The sequence below is a fragment of the Protopterus annectens genome, chromosome 8.part0, assembly GCF_019279795.1.
Source record: "Protopterus annectens isolate FY-2018-M chromosome 8.part0, PAN1.0, whole genome shotgun sequence".
Lineage (NCBI taxonomy): Eukaryota > Metazoa > Chordata > Ceratodontiformes > Protopteridae > Protopterus > Protopterus annectens.
Window position 1 is genome coordinate 1,087,096,835 of NC_056741.1, and position 15,682 is coordinate 1,087,112,516.

Genomic DNA, 15,682 nt, shown 5'->3' on the forward strand with positions numbered 1-15,682 from the left:
TGTTGCAGGCATCCAGTGGGCAACATAGTGAAGGTGCACAGTCTGCAATTATGTGCCTATTGTAGTGATGGGACAGGGTGCCATGCCCTCTGTAGTCCACGGCAATCACATCATGGTTACTATCTGTGGGCAATATGCAGGGTACTACCAACAAAGTGGTTGTTGCCTAGGCAAGTGTGTTTGTGTATGACACATGGGTTGAGAGTGTTCTCTGTGTAATACAAGGGTTGCTTAATTTGTTCACCAGGCCTTGATGTCACATGTAGGGATATGGATTGGCACCCCAGCCTCTCCGCTATTTGACATCTGTTATTATTGTAAGGTGGACATTGTGACATATAATAGACCCACCATATAAGAAATTTGCAAAACCCACTCCACAATGAGTCCAGTTGTTACACACTCACAGCCACCTCCACACAGGATACGAATGACAAACACAGACACACAGTTGCTATGTCTGGGATTAGAACTCCTACCTAACTAGTTTATCACACTACAGCATTATGCAGTTATAGGACGTGACACAGACATTACTGGGCTGTCTCTTCTCCAAAGATGTATTACAAAGTGACTGACATCAGCAGGTTTGCCATAGTAGGGCAAGTGGGAGGGCAGTGTGTGTGCATGGGCCATAACCCATTCATCTAGAGGTAGACACACCACACACAGGCACACACAGGTTTATATTCCGCAGGTACGTGTATACAACTGCTAGATAACTACTGCCTTGTACAGTCATGTTGCACAGTTAGCACTAGCACCACAGAGGCTATAATGCTGAGGTATTCCAGAGGCTAATTTCTGCTGTGAGTGACATTTACACATCATCTGGTTGTAGTCATTTGGCTGTGTGCTGGGTGGGATAGGCCTCATGATGGAAGGCTCTTTGTCACTGTCACTCTCTTCCTCACATCTATGTATGTGTACTTTTGGCATATTATAGTGCGTTGTCCTTGGATATATGTGTGTATTCCTATCCAATGCGTGTACAAAACATGACTGGTGCATACTGAGGAGTGTATGCACTAACATCTACAACTGTCAGATATGTATGGTCCACTGTGGTTACCAGACACGGGCTTCATTTCTTTAAGTATGTGAGCATGCCCAGTATGACCTTCCTTATTGAATGTGTGGATCCATTCCAGGTAGATTGTACTCCGGTGCAGACTTTTGTGTTCTACACCTACAGCTAACAAACTGTTTCTGCAGGATATCTGTAGATCAGTTGACAATATGAGGTCAAACTGTGGAAGGGATAGGGAGTACTGTAGGTAGTTGTGTCTGTGCTGCTTCTGCTACATGGTCCTGGTGTTATCAGAGATATTCAGACGTGTACTGTTATACACTGTGATGTTATATGTCATCAAGTACTGTCAGTAGACATTTCTGCTTGCATTGATGTCCTGGGGAACACAGGGTGAATGCAGCTGTGTCCAGTATTGTGGTCAAATGCCTACATATTCCTGAAAACTAATGCCATTCTGGAGGGGGAGCTGCAGACATTAGCTGCTGGGTCTGTGTAACTGGTTCAGCACCTTGGTACAGTGGTGGCAGAGGATCCCATATTTGTACATTCATCGACGTGAAAGTATGGCCTTATGTTGCTGTGGTAATACCTCACAGTCACAGCTGTACAGATTCACATAGGTTACCCAGAGGCAGGGGTCATAAGTCAGAACATTATCCCTATTGTGGTTTACAAGCAGGTGTGTAGCTGCCCATTCTTGTGTTTGCAATCAGGGATAGTATGTGCACATGGCTGTATTTTGGACTTCTCACATTCCATGCTGCCCATGCTCCCACTACCCCCTCTATTATTCTATACTCTTCCATACATTATGCATACATTCTCTGATACTTTCCCTATAGTTATCACCTCATCACAGCAGTGTATTGGTGTTGGTCCAGAGTTCATGCAGTTGGACATGGTAGACATGTTACTGTGGTTTGTCCATATGGCCTTGCATATTGGTTCTGTGGACTGTGTTATGTTATTTGGGAGTCCATGACATAATATACATTAGCAGTACAGGTGAGACACAGGCCTTTGGCAGAGGACTGTAGGCCCATTTGGTAGTGATGCAGGCCAGCTGTAGCAGCCAGTTGCATTCTGTCAGTCTTACAGTCCCAGACTGCCATACAGTATATTCCCATGTGGTGACAGGGTAGGTGTGCTAGGTGTTCATGCCAATACTTTTTGTCAGTTTTGACCAAGTGGTGTGGATGCTGACAGGGTGCTGCTTACAGCTAGGGAAACACCTGCATGGGATGCACTGCATGCTGCATTCTTTCACTATTGCCATACACAGGTGGGGGTCATATTGTACCCATTCACAACAGCAGGGATAAGACCAGAGAGGTACCTGTGGGTGCTGGTTGGCTGAGCTGGGTGCATGTGTGCTATGGAAATTACTTGCATCTGACTCACAGATATGCATAGGGCATTTCACTTATGCATGTTTGTGCAGGGACATCAGCTGTGCTATGGACACTACTTGCATCTAACTCACAGATATGCATAGGGAATTCCACTTTTGCATGTTTGTGCAGGGACATTAGCTGTTTCTCACTATATCACTCCTATGACCTTTGTGATCTGCGGGTGTTTGGCCAGAAGACATCGGTATTCCCTACTACAAGCCAGGATAATGTGTTGCAAATTTGTATGCACAATTCCAATGGTGTGTCCATTTAATGGTTACACATTATACACTGTCTGTCTGGGGTACTTTCACCTGTGTACTGCTTGTATATCTGGCCCAACAGTCATGCCATGTCCATCTTTCAGATGGTGACACATATCACCTCCATACATTTACAATGGCTTACTGCTAGAATGTGTTATACTGGGGAGCATTGTGTTTGGCACTGCAGTTGTGAGGACTTGGCCCTATCATCGGCAGTACTGGGCAATGGCCACCAGGACAAACTTCATCATGCATACATACTGACCACTCTCAGACAATATGAAACACACACCAATCTAACACGCGCATACCTGCATATTGTAGAAATCCTACACTCTATCCTTCTACCTTGGCCACCTCAGGTAATCTGTGTTCCACTGGTATTATACCTACACATACATGTTACTACATTTCTACATAGGATTGGGGTGGTGCACACCTGACTGTTATTATGTGTCTGCATAGGCATGGGGGGGGCACACCTGACTGTTACTACATTTCTACATAGGATTGGGGGCACACCTGACTGTTATTACATTTCTACATAGGATTGGGGGGCAAACCTTATTGTTTCTACATTTCTACATAGGATTGACACTTGTACACATTTGCTATGACTGTACTGTTATGTCAGGTATTCCATTTCATCCTGTGTTCTAACCTATCATGCTGACTAGAGGCATATCAGTGTACTACAGGTCTTAGGTTTGATTGACCTACATATCAGTTTCTGACATCTTACCCTACAGAACTAACATCCCACTGCCTGACCTGATGTAGTCTCTCTGTGTACGCCTGGTGGGTACCCATAGCCATTATTCAGAGGCCTTAGCACAGCCTTTGTTTGTGTTTCTCTACACCTGCCCTGCTGGCTGAGACTGTTGTTGGGTATGTGAGCCTCCCTGACTGGCATTTGTGTGTCATATGGACACATGTGGCCCAGCACATTTCATGCAGTGGCTTTTGTCACAATGCGTAGTACTGGCTACTATGGTGACACCAGTATTTGTTACAGATCTCATGCTGCCATTATAGGTTCTACTATCTTCTGGCATCCCATTTAGCCACCCGATTCCCTTGCATGGTCACATCCATACCATAGATACAAGTAACAACGCATACTACTCCATTCGGCAATTGGTAAGAAGAGTGACTTACCTTGTGGCTGTGCCAGTACTAAGGATGGTGCTGGAGGGCTGCCTATGTTGGATGCACATAGTACACTCCCTATACATGGTTGAGCACAGGCAGTGTCATGTTTGGCATCCCTTTTACTGTATGTGCGATGCAGAGAGAGGTGTCATTCCCTGGGTCCCTACTGTGTCAGTGCATGTGCTATGTGTTGCCTCTTTGCCAAGGCCAGGGCATACTGGGCACGCCACCTTCTGCCTACTGGGACAGGTTCAGGTTGTTCCTCCTCTGAGTCACTCTGTGCTTATGCAGGCTTTGGCAATGATGGGGAGCTGTGTGGCCCTGCCCCGTGCTGCTCCTGCTGCATCTGTTTCCACAGGATCATATTGTGTAGCATGGCACATATGATGACAATTTGAGTACATGTAGCTGGTGAGTACTGCAAGCCTGTGTCCAGGCACCGGAACCATGACTTGAGCATCCCAAACAAATGTTCTATTATGATTCTGGTCTGTGCGTGTGCCTCATTATGGAGTTCTTGTTCTGGTGTTTGTGCATTTCTGATGGGGGTCACCAGCCACTGCTCCAGTGCATAACCAGCATCCCCCACTAAGTGACTGTAAGGGATGTCCCCATTGGCAAATCTCTGATACAGCTGCGTCAGATGCCAGATGTGGGAATCGTGATAGCTTCCAGGGCAGCCAGCACACGCATTCATTATAATGCCCTGGGCATTGCACATGACCTGGCAGTTGATGGAGAGGAAGCCCTTGCAGTTGATGTAGACCCTACCCCGCTCACCAGGTGGTGCTTTGATATGTATGTGCATGCACTCGATAGCACCCACTACCTCAGGGTATTCTGCTATTTAGTGGAAGAGACACATATTGCTGGCCAATGCCTCACTGTTGTTTAGAAATATATGTGCTCACCGGCATGTGCTGACATGGCATCCAGGAACTGGTGGAGTACCCTGGATGCTGATGCCTGTGAGATCCCCATGATAACCTCAGTTGGCATTTAGAAGGTACCTGTGGCTAGTATTCTTAGGCCTACACATACCTTGGTATCCACTGGGATGGGTTCCCCTCTGTCAGTTCTGTGTGTCAGGCGTGGCCGGCACAGCTCAACAATTTGCTGTATAAGGTCCCTGTTCACCCTGTAGTGCTCCACTATCTCCAGCTCATGTAGCCCCTGGTAGGTTATCCTGGGCCTGTACACTCTTCTCCATCTCCTCACTGTGGGTTGGTTGATAGCATTCTCATCCGCACCACCTTCAGCCTCTTCTAAATGCTGATGTATGATAGCTGTTGCAGCCCTTATCATTTTGTTGTTTTTGTTTGTTAAAACTTCCCCACTTGTATACACCGGTGGTGCAGAGTATGTGGTAAAAACCAGAGGGAAAAGTGTTTGCATAGTTTATAGTAGTGTTCTGGGCTGGGCTGCTGCCTGTGTAATTGGCTGATTCTGATACATTTCAACTGCCAGCTATGCTAGTTTTCCTTAATTACTTTCCTACTGCTGTTTTCCCTTCCCATTGCCTTCCTGTTTAAGCCCTGGGGCGTGCCGCACAAACAGAGTGCTCAAATGTGCACAGACCTGCTATTTCCGGGTTTACTTTTTTTCCTTTAAAACCCAGTGCGTGGCGTACACACCCACTTAGGCAATGTAAAGAGTGCTAGGCAGCCTCAGACACACCCCCTTGCTTAGCTCTGCTAAGCTATAGGCAAACCCAAGCCACAAGGCTAAAATCCGCTTACAGTATGCCTGACACACACACCCCCCCCCATGTCAGCTTACTCTTAGGCTTGAACCAAGCTATTCCTGCGCTTACACTGTTGGGTGCTGACTAACATTGAGGGGAAATCTGGGATTCAGTATTATCCCCCTCATTTGTATGTGATTGCCTGCTAATGCATAGTTACAGGTCGCACACTGAGCCTCCGCTCTTAGCAATCACTATTCACTGGCCATGTTGTCTTCTGCCTGCCATTGAGTATAATGGTAAAATAGTGATTTTGGTTAGAATGCTTATTTCAGGTTATTTTTTTATATTTTTGGCCTGATCCCATTTGCGCAACGCTGCCCTACGGTTAAACAGCCGAAATCAGCTAAAAAAAAATAAAAGTTATCTTTTTTAACTGTTTTCCATGCCAATGGCCATATATTTGGCCATTGGCATGCTTTACACTTGATATACACCCTTTATTTGGAGCTGTCATGGCTCCGTTTTGTAGTTTGCAGAAATGTACTCGGTTTCTAACAGAGTACATTTTTGCAGATTACACTAGTCCTGCATGGCCGGCTGCCAGCTTCCTGGATAGCAAATTCATTTCATTTGCATGGTTTTCACCTGCAAATGGGGTAATTTGCATACAGGAGCTGTGTCCATGCCGGAATAGAGCAAGAGCGATCGTACACGTCCCTGCAGCTTATTCCCGGATCGCACGGTGGACATATTGCCTCCTGGAGCTCCTGCACTGTTCCTGCACACTGTGCAGGGCTTGCTGAATCTGGGGAATGTGTTTACTGTCAATTGTAAAATTCAGTTTAAGAGTTTAAGATCTGGAACCTAAATAATTCTACTGCTATGAAAATCATTTGTGCTGAAGAGTTTGCCATCTACATTTTAGTATCCCCAAAAGTTCCAGAGATATGAGCATTTATTTGAAATGTGAGGACATAATTTGATTCTAGAAAAATGTTTAGGCTCTGCCCATTGGCAGTTACAGTGCAAACGTCCAGAAATCCATCATCCATGTTCTCACCTCTGTGTAAATCACTGACTGAAACATCTCAAATGATCATATGTACAGGTTCCTGTAGCAGTTTCCACCTGATGGCTTGCATTGTAAATGAGCAAACAACTGCACTTGTTATTAACAGAAGTATTTTATTTTATTCAGCCTTAAATGAGAGTGAATAAAGTTGTTCACTACTGGATGAATAGACAAGATTTTAAAGCCTTTCTCTTATTACATTGATACATTTGAGTGAATGCGTGAATTTACAATTTATAATACTTAATTCCTAAACTTGCTGAAGGTAATAGCTCCTTTACATTACGTTGCTATTTTCTACAGATTACTGAGCTCATATATAGTAAGTGCTGCACAGTATTAGCTATAGCATGTTTGCTTTGGCAAGGGTGAGTTTTTTTTTTTTTACAAGAAGTACTCAGTTTTGTTTTATGAATTGTGATTTGCAGACAAATCATTCAAACTGTTATTGCCTTTTTAGTTAAGGAGTGCATTAGTTATACTTTTGGATATGACAGAACTCCACAAAATCAAATTACTGTGATCTGTCCTAAAACTGAGCAGTAGCTAAGTAGCCATTTTTGCATTAGTAGCCCTCAATTAAAGTGAGGAGTGGGATAGAAAGAAACCGATGGGGGAGAGGGGTATAAGTAAGGTATAGATAAAGACAAAAAATAAAAGTAAATATTGTTCATAGCTCACAAAGAAGAAATTTTTAAAAAACATACCCTCCATCTTTCAGCAATCTCAGTGAGTGGCTTAAGCACATGTTTATTGTGTATTTCCTCTACAAGACATTCCTCACAAATAAAAAGCCACTCAGTACAGCAGAGATGGCTCAAGATTTTGTGACTATGTTTCTGGCAACGTGCTTCTTTCTCTGTGGATCCTTCACTCTGAGATTCATTTTCTTCCTCTTCCTCTTCTTCAATCCACTGAATGTTGTGATGGCTAAAATTTCCACTATGGTCCATCAAATGCTGTGCTGAATGTAAATCACAAAAGCTGGTCTTACAATCTAAGCACTTCATTGTGAGGTTTGTTTGGTCGGGACTGTTGCACCAGCCACAGTTGCCCATCCATTTCTTTGACCTGGATGTCTGCATAATAGCCAGGTTTTCTTGGATGTCTAGAATCAAGCTAGTAGATACATCATCACCATCATCAATCTGTTCATACACAGGCCGACTTGGTAAGGCTACTGATATGGATTTATTTAGTGGTGTATTCCAAAGTGACAATGAATTACTTAATTCATCTGTTGGGCTCTGAGGCTGCTGGATGAAGTCAGATTGGGTGGCTCTGTATGCCTCAGCAATGTTATTCAGCAATGGGTTATTCTTGACACCTCCTCTCTCTGTGTATGTTTGTGCACATTCGGGGCAAGTAGTAGAGCTGACACACAATCGAGAAGTATATAAGTTAAGACAAACACGGCAAAAGTTGTGTTGGCACGGCAAGCAGACTGGGTCCTTGTAGACATTCTTACACAGAGGACATGTTATCTGTTGCTGAAGAAAGATTTGTTTACCTTTTTCATAAAATTTGGAATTTTGGTGCCTAGGCTTTCGTAGTTTGCTGAGTGGGGGCCCCATTCTCAAAAGCTTTCAAATGAAAAGAAGAAAAAATGAATAAATATTTCATTTTATTTCAGTCAATTCATTATTACATTTACAGGCTTTATTTCTTCATTTGCCTAGTTGATTGATTTTTCTTTTTTTCAGAATTCATACAAAGGATAATATTTTTCCATACTTTTCACCATAAGTTATGTATCTTTAGACCACTGTATGTACAATGCATTGGTGAAGTCATCAGCCTAGTTTTTGACTTTGATTACATCACAAGATAATTGGGGGGATCTGGGATACTCAGATTACATGATTAGCAGTTAGAAAACCAACAGGAACTAAAGACTTACATGAATGCAAAAGGAACCGAAGTGAAAGACACAAGTTTGATGATCAGTAGAGAAACATGAAGGGGCAGTTCACAGGAAGGGTAGAAAAATTGGTAGCAGACTTCCTGAACAGGCAGTAACTCAAAACAACACTCATATTAAAGAATGAATGGCAAGGATTTGTGGGAAGGGAGAAGGGTTTAGATTTTCATGAGATGAGATAAGGCAGGCTAGTAGACTGAACAGAGTACATTTTGATAACAACTCAAGAGATGTTAGGATAACTTTTAAGGGAGCGGGGGTGGAGCCAAGATGGCCAACTAATAGCAGCAGTTTTTCAGAGCTCCATGAAACTAGTACAAAAAAACGGAAATAACATTTTATTTTAGCAAAAATACTTAGAATTGATAGATGAAAGTATAAACTATATTATTAGTAACTTTGGTGAACTTAGGAAAGTTTTTTCCTGCCAAATTATAAAGAATATATCATTTGTGGAGATGAGCACTTCGAAGACTTCTCATTCTGACATGGCTTTAAAAAAGAAATGCAGCTTATGACATCTGCTCTAAAAGAACTCTCACTAAAATTCGATGATTTTAAGGAGAATTTACAAAACCTCAAGGAAAATTGTCAGAAATAAACAGATTCTCTCAAGGAACTTATACAGCAGCATCAATCTAGAATAACACACTTAGAAGCATCCCTGAATGATCTTGATGGAAGACTGAAGGAAGAAGAAAGCCAGAAAGGTTTTCTCATCAAACAAAACATTTGGCTTCTCAATAAAGTGGATGACCTGGAAAACAGGGAGAGACGGTCAAATATAAGGATTTTTGGCATCCCTGAGAGAGCTGAAGGAGAAAATATCATTTATTTCCTGAATACCTGGATTCCAGATATTTTAGATTTAAAGGAGGGTCTGTCATTTGGTATTGAAAGGGCTCATAGAGTTTTAGGAAAGCCAGTGTCAACATCCTCCTCTACTCCTCCCAGATCAATAGCCATAAAGTTTCTATCTTATTTGGACAAGGAGTTGGTCCTAAAAATCTGCCTGGAGGAAAAGTCCATTAACATTTAATTAAAACCCAATTAGGTTTAATAATGACTATTCTACCAGGGTTTTGGAACAGAGGAAAAAAGCTTGCCCATTAATAAAACTGTTAAAGCAGAATAACGTCAAAACTCAGCTTGTCTTTCCTGCCAGAATAAAAATTCTATATCAGAATGAAATGAGATCATTTAATGCCCTAGAGGAAACCACTGCCTTTATTAAAAACAATAACATTATTTCCTTATCCGAAGATATGGAATGGGCATCTGCATCTCTGAAGAGAGTTACTGATAAATCTTCTTGGACTGATGTTAAAAAGAAAAAACAAACAACTGAGTCAAAGATTGCTGTTCCCACTAAATCTCTCAAAGCATCTACTACAACTGGACTTTAATTTGTTTTATACTTGCTAAATTTTCAAGTAAGGTATGTCATGACAATATTTTTTCTTATTGCTTTTCTTTCTCTTTTTTGCTTTTTCATTTCTAAACATTTTTTTTGTTCATATACAAATTAAATAACTGTTTATGCTTTTAGTATATTAGTATAATATTATTAGTTTATTGAGTGATATAATTGAACAGTAAGCTATCTTTGCTTTTATGACCTTAAGATGACATGCCTTATTTCAAATAATATATAGCCCTTTGCTCTGCTAAATGCCTTCTGAGTTATTACTCAGGCATAGTCACTGCTTAAATTCATTTATCAAAACTGTTTTGGATACATGGGATAACAGGCCATATCTATGATTTAGTATATATTAACTAGTTTCTTTAACATTTATAACTTCTGATTGTTTCAGAATATATATTGGTACATGTGTGAACAAAAAACTGTTTGCCGGCTTTCAACATAAATTGGGTCTCTCTGACAGTTATATGCTTGTATGTTTTATGGCACAAGGTTTTTAAATGGTTACAAGTTATGTTTCCTGTAGAGTTTAATGTTAAAGTACTGTTTTCTCTCTCATTGGCATTGAATGTTATTTTAATGTTTGGAAGTATCTGACAGTTAAACTTTACATTTGTTACTGTAAATAAGTAGACTTTTGTGATACAGTTACAGTGAGGTCAGGAAACTATACTGTGTAGTGTGCTGGGTGGAAAAATGTCAGTCTGAAATTTAAGAAGTAAAGCTTTCTTACTTAGCTCATGATATCATGCATTCTATGCATGCAGATCAGATTACATTACATCTAATGTGTATGTGCAAGCCTAATTGTGAAAAAAAAATTCTAAGCTTGTTTCCTGCCTTTCCTATAAGTTGTCTAGTCCAGATACAGATTTGCTGTATCCAGGACTGTTTGTAAGTTTCTGAGCCCCCAAGCCTTTCTGTGTGGAGGGAAGCCTTCTAGCTTAATTTTGTTTCTTAGAACTAGCCAGATTTCTAGCTTCAGCACTCAAATCTGTTTCTTTGAGCTCAGCACTTGTTCAGAACTCATTGTAAGCACTAAATAAGCTACAAATTACTACAGCACTCAACTTTCCTCACTTGTCTAGAGGAAAACAGTTTTTAGTACTTAATACATAAGCACTTACCCAGGCATGTATAAGGGTCAGCTCCCAGTGTTTTCTCCTGTCTACCTGATGAATCTGGGCATCTTGGGGCAATGCAGCAATAGCCTCATGTACACAGATAACCCTCTCCTCCTACCACCCAACACTACAACCTGTGAGAGATGCACTTATATAACCAAACTGGAAGCAAAGCTCTCTTCACCCAAAACTGGACTAAACAGTCAAGATGAGATGGTAAACACTTGCACCACACCACACTCATCACATAGTCCCTCAAAACCTACACCACCAAAACACACACATAGAAACACAAAACACACACCCACATTTGCAAAGGCTCTCAAAAAAGTCTACCCAAGCAACAGGGACCTCCAAAGCAGAAACGCAAGCAACCTCCACCCCACAACACAACCCAAATGATACAGCCCACAAACTCAGTGTGCCACTCAACCACAGCCCATAAGGCATAACAACATACCCAACACTCTAGTCATAGGTGACTCTATAGTCAGGCACACTGATGTTCCACTCAGCAGGCTAAACAAAGAGAAAGTTACTGTCAGCTGCCTGTCAGGTGCCTGGATCTGCCACATAATGCATGCACTCAGGTCACTCCACAGCAAGTACAAATATGACTGTCATTGTCCATGTTGGTGTGAATGACCTGAGAGGTACCTCCCTGGACTACATGAAAAGATACATGGAGGAGCTTTCTGATCTTGTTGCCCAGGCAGATATGACCTTAGCCCTGAGTAACATCCTGCCATCACACAGAATGATACCACAGTACAAGGACAAAATGATTGACTTCAACAATTGGCTAAGCTTCTGGTGTCATTCTAAGGGGATCCAGTATCTGTCTGCCTGGGATGACATGATCGACAAACCACGATGCTTTGCCAGAGATGGCCTGCACCTGTTGCCCTTGGGATTCCGGATACTGGCAAAGGCTCTTGCCACCCCTACAGTGCCTTTTTTATGCAAGATTCAAATGACAAATTCACCACTGTAACAGGTACAGGCAAGCAAAATCTGAGGGTGATGCTACTTAATGCTAGAAGTTTAAACCTCAAAATGCACTCACTCGAGGCACTCCTTAAAATGGAGAACATTGACATCTGTGCAGTGACACAGACCTGGTTCAAGGCTCCAGAGAGTACCCCTGCATTACTAGGCTATAATTCATGCCACACCTTTAAGCCACCTAACTTGGACCAAAGCACTAAAGGTGGAGGCGTGTCCATATTCATTAAGGATATACACACCTCCAGGCTAGTTGTTCAGCATAATGCATCTGAGATTATCCAAGTGCAACTAACTCTGGGCAAGACCGCAATGCAAATTGTAGCTTGCTACAGATCCCCCACCATGCCCTAGGATTCCCACTCCTCATTTCTTGATACACTGGAAAGTATTAGGGTACAACCTAACACCCTAATAATGGGTGATTTCAACTACCCTACCATTAACTGGGAAAACTACTCACGTATCAACTCTTGTGCTCAACGTTTTCTGGAATTGATAAATTCCAATGCCTTGGATCAACTTATCTACACACCCCCCACCAGGGGCAGCAATATCCTAGACCTGGTCATTACCAACATGGGCAACTGGTGTTCAACACCAGAGGTCAATTCCTCGTTGGTCAGATCCGACCATAAGCAAATCACCCTAGGTATCCACATCCCACCCCCCATTAGTGAAACCACCATAAAAAAATTAATCCAAAGCCAATTTCACGCTTCTTAAGACAGAAGTGGCAAACTTCACAACACCCATGCTGACGGACAATAGAGGTATGACTGCTGAATCCTATACAATTGCACTTTATAAGCACTTGCACGAGTGAATGGATCATGCAATCCCTAACAGAACCATGATGCTATCCTTCAAAAAAAGGAAGCCAATCTGGTGGTCCCCTGCTATAAACAAACTCTACAACAGAAGAAAAAAAACTGTTGCAAAAAAGAGTAAAATCCCATGACTGGAGGAACTCCATGGTCAGCCTCAGTAAGAAGCTGAGATCCCTCATAAAATCCTCCAAAGCTTGTTACGAAAACAAAATCACCACTGATTCTAAAGACAGCCACAACGCATTCTATAGCTATGTCAAGAATCTCAATGGCAACACTCAGATCTGCTCTGAGTTACAGCACAATGGCACTAAATATACAGAACCAACTGATATTGCCAACATCCTGGCAGATAGGTTCAGTGCTAACTTTACCCCTCTCTCATCCCCTAAAGGGCCCATCTCTATATCGGAAGAATGCAAAGTTCCTGTAATCACGGTTGCACAAGTAAAAAACACACTCTCCAAAGCCAAGAACACAGCATCCATTGGATCTGACAACATCTCAGGCTGCGTTCTACATGAACTACAGAATGAACTGGCACCCCACCTAAGTGCCAAGTTCAATCATAACCTCACCTCAGGCTTTGTGCCCACTGAATGGCACACAGCAACAGTTATTCCACTCCACAAAAGGGGAGCCACCACGGACCTCGGGAATTACTGTCCCATTAGCCTGACGAGCCTGATCTGCAAGCTATGGAGCGTATCATCATGGAACTTATAAACAATGACATTGGTAATCTCCAAACTCTGGACCCTACCCAGTTTGGGTTTGTAAAAGGCAGATCATGTCTCCTAAACCTGATAGACTTCTTTGAAGTGGTCACCAAAGTTGTAGATGAGGGTAAGGTGGTTTACACAGCCTATCTAGATCTCGCTGAGGCTTTTGACACCATCCACCACTCTGGAATTATAGACAAACTCACTAAACTAGGTATAAATTCCTATGTCACAAGATGGGTTGCCAACTGGCTCACTGACAGAACCCACAATGTGAAAGTAGCAGACTCTAAATCCAACTTCAGACCAGTGACAAGTGGAGTACCACAGGGTTCAGTCCTAGGTCCTCTCCTGTTTGGTATCTACTTCTCTGAAGTACAGGCTAACACAGAAGGTCTTTGGCTAGCAAGGTTCGCAGATGACTGCAAACTAGGAGCCATAATCAAAACTCCTAATGATCTGGACATCCTACAAAAGGGCTTCACTGAGACAGATGCCTGGTGTCAAAGCCATGGCCTCAAGCTCAATGCCAAAAAGTGCATTGTCATCCCTTTTGGTAAAAACTCTGTACCCATGAACTACCACATAGGCAGTAGTCTACTTAACACCGAAAGTGTGATAAGAGACCTTGGGACACAGGTGGACAGTAGTCTCTCCTTTGATAATAACATCACCACAGTAGTCAGGAAATCCTTCTATGTGGCTCACCTCATCAGAAAAGGTTTCTCATCTAGGAAATAAGAGGTCATTGTTCCCCTCTACTCAACACTCATTAGACCCATTATAGAGTACAACGCCCCTTTTGGTATGTACCTCACAAGACATCTACAACAACTGAGAAGGCCACAGAAATACCTCACAAAGAGGATTACCAGCCTCAAACATATGCCCTATGCAGACTGTCTCAAAAAAAAACAGCTTTACTCTGTCACATATCGCCTACTCAGAGGCAATCTCTGCCTAACATACAAAGCTATGTCAAACCCAGAGCTGTGGGACATGCTCCACATAAAGAAATCCCAATTCTTCTGAGCTACACACTCTAGGGAACTAAACCTTATCACCACAATTAACAGAACATGCTTGAGGGATAGATTTCTGTCCCAGAGACTTCCCATACTCTAGAACAAACTACCTGTCTATATCAAACAAAGCTCCTCATTAGCACTCTTCAAGAAAAATATTGATGATTGGATGGGAGATAGGACATTCACCCCGGGGATCACTTCTGTGGCTCTGCTTGACAGGAGCACAGGAAAATCATTTTCTTGGGTGGCAAAAGCCAGGGTACCATTTGGCTAGGCTTATATAGGCCCTAGGGCCAATAGCCTAGTACCTACCTATGAACCTATGTCAAGTCTCTGATTGGTTAATATAGCATAGTAGGCTTCTTTTACAAGGATTATGAGCTACACTGTCTGCAAACATATTCATGGTTCCCTTTCATAATAGTGACTATATTTTGTGATCAAATATATATATATATATAGAAATGTTATTTTTTCTTGTAAACAGTTAATTATAGCCACTATTTCTAAATGAATATGCTGAAATTTTTTTTATAAATAGATCTTTATAAATATCTTTCCTATGCAGTTAGCAAGTGTTTAGTTAGGCTTATACATTTACAGGGAATGCTTATGACTAATGGTAATAATTGTAAGGATACCATACCAACACCATACTAAATCCGAGCAAATATATGTGTGAATAATTTTGATTGAACTATAATTACTTTGCATTTAATATGTTGATTTTCTTATTGTATCTTAGATATTATTTATGTTTCAAATGTTGTGTTTTCAGTTATTATAAAGTCATGTTTTTAGTGTATTAGCACTTTATGACAGAGAAAGACTTCAGTAATATCTATGACTTGTGATAACACACAAGTTATGAGTTTCAGTATTACCATATTACTATGGTAGATATTTAAAGCTACCTCTATCTTAATTATGTCTTTGAGTCATTCACTTTTAAGACCTATTATCTATAGTAAGTTTTATATAAATAATGTTTTTTACAAATTTTTGTCATTTTAACTGATGCC

The 15,682-nt window shown here is 41.6% G+C and overlaps 1 protein-coding gene across 3 annotated transcripts in view; it reads right to left on the reverse strand.

The window, feature by feature from the left end:
* Positions 1 to 15,682, reverse strand: part of LOC122809234 (probable E3 ubiquitin-protein ligase MID2) — a 367,361-nt gene that overhangs the window by 188,527 nt on the left and 163,152 nt on the right. For all 3 annotated transcript variants that reach the window (XM_044080546.1, XM_044080545.1, XM_044080547.1), the window contains exon 2: positions 7,312 to 8,187. In XM_044080546.1, the coding sequence (XP_043936481.1) occupies positions 7,312 to 8,187 (876 nt within the window). The remainder of the gene's footprint in view (positions 1 to 7,311; positions 8,188 to 15,682) is intronic.